Consider the following 11,098-nt stretch of genomic DNA (forward strand, 5'->3'; position numbering starts at 1 on the left):
ATAAATATCCTTACAGCGATATGGATTTCGAGTTAGGGGAAAAACGGTGAATCTCGGCACACGGCAGGGCTAATAAACAGTTTCGCCGTTGCCGGGGGTGCATGTTTTCCGGCGTGGAAAAAGCGGACACATATGGGTTTGACGAATTTCAAGCCGCACACTTTTTCGGACCGTTCCGCTGCGTAGGCCTGCTGTTTCTGTACACATAGCTCGAGGTTTTTGGGAGGTGGACCGATCGATTCGCAAAATTGTGGCGAGGGCTGACGCTGGCGGGGGCTTCAGCGAATGCTCTGATGGATGGGGCGCCATTCTCCGAAGGTTTTCCCTTGGCTGGCTGGCTGGCTGGATGGATGGATGGGTAGATGGATGGATGAATCGATGGATGGATGGATGGATGGTTTGTGATTTGATGCCTTCACGTCTAGACTTAATTGCGGATTGATTGAAATTGAATGGTTTCAAATGATGCTGAACGATCACCGACACCGACGCACCGACGGGCCAGGATGGTTGTGGTTTGCTCCAAGCCCGGCTAGCTTTAGTTTTATGGTTTTCGCTTCAATCTGATTTTTTGTTTACCGAATCGAAAGGTGTTTCGGGGGCGGGTTGTTTTTTTCTTTATCTCACTCCCTCCTGAAGTGATCTAAAGGCGATCAGTTGCAAGCCAGCAACCGTCGGAGCTGGGCACGATTTATTGAAAGTGGCCGGAAGTTAACTGGTAGCGGCCCATTTTTGGCACCTTTCCATTTGGAAAGACTTTTTTGTTGTTGTTTGTAAAAGACCACACCGGCCAGTGCGAATAAATTCACACTTTGAAAATGGCGACGATTGGGATGAAATGAAGGACTTCTTTTTTTATTGAAAGTTGTTGCTCGTGGGATGAAAAATCATCCTGCTTTTGATGAGGCGTAGATAATTATTTTGCGAAAATAGAACATCAAATAATGAAAATATTACAACTTGTTTCCTTAGAATAGACGCGGAATTCACTTTTGTGGTTCATTCAAATTTGGTTTTAGTTTAGCACTCTAGTAGATTGATTTTGATTCTTAGGATTCCTTTCATTAGGATTAATATAATCGAATGTAATTACACCAATGCAATGGTGCTAGGCTTCTCTTGATTTTTATTAAGCCTGTTTAAATTAAACACTCCTAATGACCGCGTAAACTACCAAACGACCTAAACGCTTGCTAATCGTCGCTTTTTGGCACCGGTTCTGCTCCATTGGCCTCAATCGGCGAGAAAACCACCACCGAAGGGCTAACCACCACTCGACGGGGCTCGTGCTTATGTGCTAGTTACACGATCCAAAATGTCCTTCCTCATGAATCGCCGCAGCCGCCGCTATCGCTTTCACTACATTGGTGTCACTATCAGATAGCTTTCACGCCGGAGCTGTTTTTGGGGTTTTGTACCGGCGCCCACTAAACTTTCACAAGTGCAGCTACGGAAAAGGAAAACATCGACCACTGGAAATTTGGAGCACCCGCCCCGAACCATGTGCTCGGAGTCGGGGGTAGGTGTATGTGTGTTGGTTTTTGTGTGCATCCGACTTTGGTAACCATATTTGGTCGTTTATCAAAAGCGTATAGTTTTATGTTCGAGCAGGAAAAATAAATGGAAATTTATGACGTTTGCTAACCGACTCAACAACAGCTAACGGTGTCCTCCGGACCAATACACAGATGACACACACGTCGGCACACACAGTTGCAGCGCGGGAGCTCAGATGCAATCGATGCAGTAATGGTGACCTACAGAAGCGTCCGGGATGAAACGATTTTCCGTCCGCTGCAGGGAACGCATTTTCTGTGTCCTCGAATCGATGAGTGGTTTTTATAGTCGCGGTGGGAAATAATTGTCGTTTTTTCTTGTTGTGTAATTCTTCTCCCTTCCCTCCCACAAAATTCCTTTAAAACTATCTCCCGTTGATGTATTTTGCAGTAAATTTTTTTTTTTAGAACGCGATCCAACCGCCCCTCACCGATCTCTAGTTTGGAACGGTTTTCAGTTTACATAATGTTCCCCTTTTTCTTTATTGCTCTACGACCTCGGCGGAAAAACAGTCACACTCCATCCATAATCCTCCTCTTTTTGCTCGGCCAAACACTCGTATGCAAAACGGTTGCACTTGGGTTTCTCTGCGAGCGCGTAGAAGTTTATGAATTTCAATTTTACCAACCCCGAAGCCAGTGGCGTGTGAATTTATTTCGTAAATGAATATATGTTTGCGTTTCAATTACACTTAGGTGCTTCGCAACACGGAGATTGTTTGTGGGTTGAAAAAAATTGTTTCGTTTTAAATTAAGCGACTCTTAACACTCTTTACAAACAGTACAATATGCGAGTTGATTCGCAAATATTCATTATACATCTCCTGGTATTCATACCCGATCAATTTTTAAATTTAATTTTATTTATTTGAAACATCAGTGCTGTTTTTATTTCCATTCAGTCATCTCACAGAAAACTTCCGCAATCCTATAATCACTTCAACCGTTTTACTGGATATGTCTCCATTAGTTTACAGCTAACATCCAAAGCAATTACTTTCGCACTAGCACCATTTTGTTAGTGCATTGCCGGAGCTTTCCACTTGCCGTAGCCGGAATATGTCACGATAGTTTCCACTACCTGCTCTTGCAAATTTGAGTAGTAGAGAGAGAAAAAAGAAACACATTATCATAAATTACCTACATTAATTTGATTATGGTGCATTAAATTTATTTCACACCTCGTTCCGGTCCAGCACCGCCGGTCCGAAGTGTTTAGGAATTTCACGGGATTGCAAATCCCAACGGCGAAAGAGCGCTATTGTCTACGCGGGTCAATTCTGGAAGAGTGAGTTTCATATGGCTACAATGGAAAAAAAAAACGCGAGAAGAAATCTGTAGTGACAAACCCTTTTAAGCAAACTCTTAAAAACTCGGGTGGATGGGATGGAATAAACGTCCGCAGTAGGCGTTACCATTTCCACCAATAGAGATGCGCCTGATGGATGGAACATATCAAGACGGTCTTTGCCATGCCACAGCACGTCCCCAAGCAAACGCTTTTCGCGTCACATTAGTTTTGCAACACCCAGAAAGTGGACCATTACTGACGCGAGCGAAAAAGCGCGGGGCGAGATGAAAGGACAGGCAAGAAAGTTGCTTCATTCGCCAGTACTCGAGAGCCGCCACCGGACTGAGTGTCGCATCAACACGGAAGAACGGTTTTAGGACATTCCCATGGCGGTAGTACGGTCCTACGCCTCGGCTTTCTCGGTCGTTAGTTTAATCGCCACAAGACGCTGGAGAGGAGACTTGTAACATGCGAGGTAATGGAATGAAAAAAAGGAACCAAATGCCTAGTTCCTGCTCCAATGTAACCTCTTTCTGAGTGGAAAATCACAAGACGAAGGCCATTCCGACACCTGCATCGAGACACTCTTTACCCGCAGAACTTATCGCTTCTCGTTAGTGGAAATGGAATGAAAAATTTAATTAGTGAAGCCACATATCTTTCCCACCGATTCACCTTTTGCCAAGGGGCCTAGTAGTGTCGCAGGCCAGGTCGAACGGTTAAACGGTCGGCTGGTGGAACTGCGAGCCATCGAAGGGCTGGCGACGACCATTGAACAACGTGTGATAAGACGAAAGGAACCATTCTTCACCGTTCTACCGGGCGACTTGCGTGGTCCACCGGGACCATAACTTTACCCACTTTATGATGCAATCGGTTCCAGGCGGGAGGACTTCGCCAGCGATTCACCTTTTAAGCTGGGCTCTGAACTAAAGTAATGCACTTTCCATTCGCCAAGATTGTCGTAAATAGAAACTATAGAAGAAAAGTAGTTAGTCTTTACTTAGATTACTACAAAGGCGTTTTTATTTTTAGCTTTCGTTGTATGTTTTAAAGCCACTAACATTCACTTTGTTGCAAGAAATTAAAGTAAAGGATATCATATCAGGATATTAGTTGGATTGAATAATCATTTTGTCTTCACATTTCTTTCAAACAGAGGTGGAATTCAAATGTAAGAAGGGGTTTTTTACAGAAAACCTTAATAAAAATATTACGGTCTTTATGAACTACGGATAAAGATTATCATAGATGGAAGTGTGCCGAAATTCATAATAAAGACGATTGAGAAGCTTGCTTTCACAACTATTCTCTTTCTTGCTTATTTGTTCCACATAATAATTTTATTATTGTATTTCTACCTTTTCAAGTAGTTTTTATTAAACATACAGACAAGTCCTCTTGTACCAATGACGTGAATTACTTGGCATGATTTTCATAAGCAAAACCACAAAACATAACGTCCTGCCGTGCTGCATTCAGGAGATGCTTGTGACAAACCTTCGACCGGAGACATTCCGTTTCTGGGTCCATCTTGCCGGAAGCTGTGAGAGTGGACCTTGAAGATGATGATGATGCCGCCCAGCTTGACTTGACGTATTACGTTCGCCTCATTACATACCATCAACTACCGCAAACCGATCGACAGGCTCGGAGTCGCATAAATCCTTCCCAATCGGAGGAGGCTCGTTTGCCTTTCAACGCTAATGTTTACCATCGGTACGGTATTATCAGTCCCGTTCCCTCCAATCGAAATGTCTTCCTCCGCTTTCGAAGCTCCACGGGGTTAGGTCCGGTCGGTGGCAACGACCAATACAAAATTCCATCGTTCGTTGCTCCAGTCTTCGGGAGCTCTGTGGTGGTGATGTCGTCGTGGTGTAGTTATGTTGTCCTGACCACCCGAAGCGGGCCGGTATGTGGTGGTGGAATGAATTTTAATTGAAATTTACGATTAACCCTATTGAAACCGATTGTTGGTCATTTACGTAACGGTAGTGTTTGCGGTGTGGTTTCCCCTCGCCCCTCCCAGTGAGGCTCCCTTCCGCACGATGATTAGCTTCGTGTTTGCGTCATTCGAGTGTTTTCACTCGTCCTTGCCTCGTTTTCTTCACTTGCGCATGTGGGTGTGGTGCATGCTCGAGAGCAAGAATGTAAATGACTTCGACGCTGGCAACTCCTCCAAGTAGAATAAGGCTTGGCACACATCCACATACACACACCTTATGCTTCCTATCGCGTCCATCTTGTATCAGTTCTGGGCTCACCACAAACTGGACGAAGCGCACACAACATTCGGAGATGATGATGATGATGATGATGATAACTCCAACGCTCGGTAAGGAACTCGCTCGCAACCGGGCCCTAAGACCGCACACAACGTCGTGGTCGTGTATCATGCATCCTTCGTCGATGGCTTCCATAAGACGTCGTCCGCCATCCCTCTGTTACACTTGCTACCATTCGGTCACGCGTCCGATCGATGCTTTTTTCCCTCCACCCTTCCACACGGGAACAAACCAATCGGCCAAGGAAAGCAAATCATCGTAAAGTAAACGCCACCGGAGCCATCCAAACATCCTTGCGATGCCGGTGCTTTACGACCGTGTCCTTGCCATTGCCTTGGCGCCTTACCGTAGGCGAGATAGGTCCGGAATGCATAAGCAGGCGTGTGAACCCGCACGGAACAATGTTTCACCCCGAACAAGAAGGAACTGGACGGACGGTTCGTCCGACTATCCGTCCAAACGAATGACCGCTTCCTAGCTGCCTGGTGGTGGACGATGATGGGGGAAGGGTGAGTTTATGCAAATACGCATACGCAACACTTGACAGCTAATAAGACAAATCGATAAGCTAGGAAGCTCAAATGGAAAATGGACTCGAAAGGGGAGCTGCGAGAGGATGGGTAACACCATCGACAGATGCATCGTCATTATTTTTCCACCCGACCATATTTTCCTTCCTTGCTCGGCCGGCGGGAAGTGTGTGGAAAATGTGAGTTTATTTATGGCCATTTACGGCATTCCGTCCGGGTCGACTTTTGCGTCTTGACTTGCTTTACGTGGTCAGTTACTATTTATTTTATTTAACCGACCTCTAACGGATCAGAAAGAAAAGGAGAAAAGCCTCTGTGAAATTAACACAAAAGGCCACCTCTTCGGTGGAAAGTAAAAGCTTATTTCTCCTTCTAAGCTTGGAGATCTATAACTAGTACAAGGGTCGGCAATATCCAGCCCGCCAGTATTCTAAACATCCCGAACACCTGGCTCTAGTAAAATAACCTGAGTAGATGATTAGCTTCAGGGATATGAAAAGAAATTAAATAAAAAACTAACAAGATAATGAAAACGTACACAAAATCAACACAAATAGGTAACAAAATCAATGATTAAATGTTAAACATTAATATATTTTATAACAAGTTTATGTTACTTTCCCGATTAGAAACTTGATAATTCATTTAAAAGACGTTTAATGTCACAATCGAACCGATCGTAGTACATCGTGTTAGGCATCTGGCCATATTTCAGGAAGTCGGTGTCCCGACCCCTGCACTAGCAGTACTCTCCTTTACCAACAATTTCCGAGAGAACGATGGTGCTCTCACGTACGCATATGCAAGGAAATTATGTCGATCCGTTTTCCCCCGTCGAAACGCTGCCTCTCCCCGATTTGCCAACGAACTGCATCAACACGTCACGTTCTACCAACCCATCTTAATGTGGTCGTATGATCGATGGCTTGGGAAACACCACCACGTAGCGTTCGTTCAGTGGCGAAGCACATTCTGCTGCGGGATGATAAACGTCGAAACAATGGCCCCGCCGATTCGTTTGAAGCGTTCCAATCGACCCGAGACGATGCAGCGCACACATTGCCACACATCGTAAAATGAGATTACCGAGCTCAACAACGTGCGCCCCGCCCAAAAGCATCCGAGGGAACGACCGGACACCGAGATCTGGTTGATGAAACGATGAGCCACAAAACAGAAGAACAACCGGGTGAGGCATCATTCCTTTACATGCGAAAAGGGACACTTGCAATGGAGCCATTGAGATGCAGATGCGCACTTGCATCAGTATGAAATTCGTTCAAAGTGGAAAATGCAAGCCACACGAGAAACTGCTTCTTTACCGAAGGACCATTACGAAACGAGGGCTTTGATGTGTGCTGGACTGAAGGAAATCAACCGGGCTAGTGTCGGAATCGTGCCACGACCTCAAAAGATTTCGGATACCGTGTCCACCATGAGAAAGGCAGCGGGATGTAAAATCGTTATAAAGAGGTTGTTTATTCGAGTACATTAAGTACAAATTCTCATAATACTGGCGTTGGTTCTATTGCCAGCCAGCACATGTTGCGTCGCTAGCCCGTCCTTTGTACGCTACCAGTTAAGGCCATCGGTTCATTGAGCGGGTCAGGAAATCATCATCTTTGTTGCTTCTTCATGGTTGCAGGCTGACCTAAAATAGACCCTTCAAAGCATGCTTCCCCTTTTCCCGCATATAATGCAAATGTACCTCTCCTTTCCGTCGATTCAGCCAACGTGCCTTTATTCCTGAAAACTCGCTCACTCAAAGTCCCATTCACGCGTCACCACGTATCTTAAGCTAGTTGATAGCGTTTGCAGCGCGGGTTACCTGTACCAGCGACCGATACTTACGACACAGATGGCAGGAGTGGTGATGACCCAGCAGAACTTCCACCAGGCGAGCGGGTAGTAGCCGATCATGTCCTTGATGCCGTCGTAGAAACGGTCCACACCGTACGCCCACGAGATCGACACGCACTCGAAGAACATCAGGAACAGCAGACAGAAACCGCTGACCGCGTACGAGTCGAGTATCTGGAACACGTACATACCACCCTGGGAACGTAGCACGGCAAGAAGGAACGGGATGTTAGTTCATCGATTCGCTCGGCAAGATGCTTCTCCCATACGAACCTCCGTGATGCAGGTCAACCCGACGAGATAGCTAATCATGCAGACGACGGCGATGAAGATTTCCTTGCGCTTGCGCAGCAGATGTGGCCACTCGTCGATGACGGCCGTGATGAAGCCCTCCATCGTGCAGAACTGCGAGTCGAGACCGATAAGTAGCAGCATGAAGAAGAACAGACACGACCAGAGCGGAGCGCCCGGGAGCTGCAGGACGGCCGATGGGTACGCGAGGAAGGCGAGACCGGGCCCGGAGGCGGCCACCTCGGCCACGGGCCGTTGCTGCTCGTGCGCCATAAAGCCGACGACGGAGAAGATCACAAACCCGGCGAACATACTGGTACTCGAGTTGACGGTACACACAATCAGGGCATCTCTGAGGAGGAAATGTACGTGAGTTATGGATGGAACGGACCATGCGGGATGTGCGGGACGTACTTGTAGACGTTATTGTTGAACTTGTTGTAGCTTCCGAGGGCAACCAGCGTTCCCAGACCGAGACCGTACGAGAAGAAGATCTGCGTCACTGCATCTATCCATACCTAGATAAGATCGTTAAAAGTGGGATTCACATTGAGGTGAAATGATTTTTTCCCAGACGATTAACGCCACTCACTTCCGATTCCGCCAGCTTGGACAGGTTTGGACTAACGTAGAACTTGATGCCCTCGAAGGCACCGGGCAGCGTGATGCCACGGATCAGCAGGATCGTCAGCAGGAAGTACGGGAACAGGGCGGTGAAGTACACGACCTTGCCGGTCCATTTGACGCCCTTCCAGATGCAGAAGTAGCACAGGATCCACACCAGCAGCAACGTTCCGGCCAGCTCCCAGCGGATCGATCCCACCTGATCGATACCGCTCGAGATCATCAGCGTGCGGCGCCTGTTGGAGAAGCAGAACCGGAAGAGTTAGAACTAACCCGCCCGCGGGCCGTACACCGCACGAATAACCTTACTCCCAGAACTCCTTCACCGGATCGGCCAGATCGTTGATGGACACGTTGTTCGAGTTGAGCGAGCAGATCTTCGTGACGGTACCGTTCAGGCCGAGCGACTCCCAGCACAGCAGATCCTTGCGGTCGTACGGGTTGACGCAGTTGATCGAGTTCCACGCGTTGTCGCACGTACGCCAGGGTACATCTGTGGCGGGGGGGAAATAGGATGTAAGATGGCTGTCTTTTCTTTATGGGATTCGCAGTTATCCATTACCTGCTCGTAACGACATGAAGAAGTAAAATATGGCCCACGCTAGGATGACGATGTAGTACACGTTCATCCAGCACGACATCACTGCGGCGGCATAACCGATACCTGAACAGAACAGAGGCATGAGAACAAGAAGACGGTGTTTAGGGGAATCGGTTTCACTCTCGCAACACCCTTCATTACCTTTAAAGATCGGTGCAATCTTAAACACACCCAGCCCACCGATGGTCAACATCTGCCCGAGGGCCAGCTCCATGAAGAACATCGGTATGCCGGCGAGGAAGAGTGTGACAAAGTACGGAATAAGGAAGGCGCCGCCGCCATTCTTGTAGCACAGGTACGGGAAACGCCACACGTTGCCCAACCCGATCGCCAGCCCCACGACCGAGAGGATAAAGTCGAGCTTCGATCCCCACGAGCCGCGCTCCGGGAGGGGCTTTTCCGCTTTCGTGACCTGTTTGCTGCTGCTCTGTGACATGGTGGCCGCTACCGTCCGTTGTGGCGTCGTCCGCTGTTCCTCCTCCTGACCGATGGCGACTAGTAGTTGCTCGGCGGAACCCTCCGGCACTCCCTGCTGTTCTTCCGCTGGTGCTGCACTCGATACCTCTAGGCGGACCCCGACCGTGCCCTGCTCCTGCTCCTGCTCGTTCTGACCACCGACAACGTCCAGCGTATTATCCAAACATCCAACCGTCACCGCGGTGCCCTCTGTCATAATATTTATTCGCTCCGCGCTCGCTCCAACGGCGACGAGTTGCTCCGCTTCGGGTCGGCCTGGGCGGAAAGGGTGGGGTTTGGTGTACCACTTCCGGCGTCGATGGTGCGGACCTAGCGTAGGCGAAAACAGAAACGCGCAAAGTCAGAAGAAAGTGTCACGATGAGTCATTGGCAATGATAATCGTTGCAAGTGCAAATACAGTTAATTGAAAAGGGAAAAAGGTTTTGAAAGTAGCGCAACTGCTCCGGATCCGATGTTGGTCGTGATTTTTGGAAGGGTTTTTGGGTTGGTTCTAGGAGGCGTTGGAAGCTGTTGAATTGTTAGCCTGTCAGGAAGCGTGGTAAAATAAAGGGAAAGAAATAAACATGTGTTATTAAACAAGCATTATTTGATGTTAAACTTATACTAACTTTGAACCTTTGAGCTGATTGGCTCGATTGTTAGGAAAATATGTTATTTGAAGCATGAACGATATTAGAATCTTAAAATGACATATATCAAAATTATACATAAAGCATTATTTTTTTAAACACAGTTAATCAAAGATGCTACTTATTCAAGTTTATTTTAATAGAAGATTTCAAAAAATGTTGGAGCGATAATATGTGTAGCTTTAGCAATAAGAATTGAACTTAAAAAAATAAATACAACAAACAACCAAGGATATTAATTACGAAGTTATTAGTCAATAAAGTCAGCTTTAAGTTTAAATTCTACAATTAATTGTATTTCACACAATGACAGGCAATCAAATTCTTCGGTTTTAGATTGGATTAAACCTTCTCCATTAAAGTTCATCACTAATTACTGTGAATGGTAAATCTTCGAGCGAACTCGTCCATTTATCAACCATCCATGGGTCTTTTGCAGCCCCTGAAACGTTCAACGTTGGCCATTACCCGTTGCTCGCAATCGGTTCGTTCGTTCACGTTCAGTTGACATGCATTCCGTCAGTTGCCAGCAGTCCAAGAAGACGCCAGCAAACTCGATCCTTCTGTCTGACGGGCGGATGTGTCGCACATGTCCTGCTGGCGGGCGGTAAGGCTCCTTCCAGAGAATGGGGTGACACACGACGCTTCGATTGATGAAATCGTTTGCCACCAGCTGCCGATGACAGTCAGTGTTGCACATAAATCATACTCCACACGCCGGCGGTCTCGGGCAGCTCTAGAACGTCATGCCTGCTCTCCGTCCGGAACGAAAGGACCGGGCTTCGCCTACGAGAAGTGAAAAAGAGAGAAATGCCTTTGAACAACAGCCAGACTGGCGCTAGGCCGTCGAACATGTGACCGGTTGGGTGCAAAAAGGATGCAGCACAACCTAACGACGAGCCTCGTCCTTAATCATTTGCCGAAAGGATTCCAAAGGATGCAGCTGATGGAAT

General features: G+C 47.2%; 1 protein-coding gene across 1 annotated transcript; it reads right to left on the minus strand.

Moving 5' to 3' along the window:
* Positions 1-7,134: 7,134 nt before the first annotated feature.
* On the minus strand, positions 7,135-10,717 carry LOC131261876 (sodium- and chloride-dependent GABA transporter 1-like). Its single transcript, XM_058263725.1, has 8 exons — positions 10,614-10,717; positions 9,180-10,039; positions 9,000-9,101; positions 8,747-8,930; positions 8,406-8,673; positions 8,228-8,331; positions 7,796-8,165; positions 7,135-7,717 (listed from the first exon to the last, which is right to left on the minus strand). Exons 2-8 carry the CDS (start codon positions 9,709-9,711, stop codon positions 7,487-7,489), a joined length of 1,791 nt encoding a protein of 596 aa, XP_058119708.1. The 5' UTR covers positions 9,712-10,039; positions 10,614-10,717; the 3' UTR covers positions 7,135-7,486.
* Between the last annotated feature and the right edge of the window lie 381 nt (positions 10,718-11,098).

Source organism: Anopheles coustani, chromosome 2, assembly GCF_943734705.1.
Source record: "Anopheles coustani chromosome 2, idAnoCousDA_361_x.2, whole genome shotgun sequence".
Classification (NCBI taxonomy): domain Eukaryota; kingdom Metazoa; phylum Arthropoda; class Insecta; order Diptera; family Culicidae; genus Anopheles; species Anopheles coustani.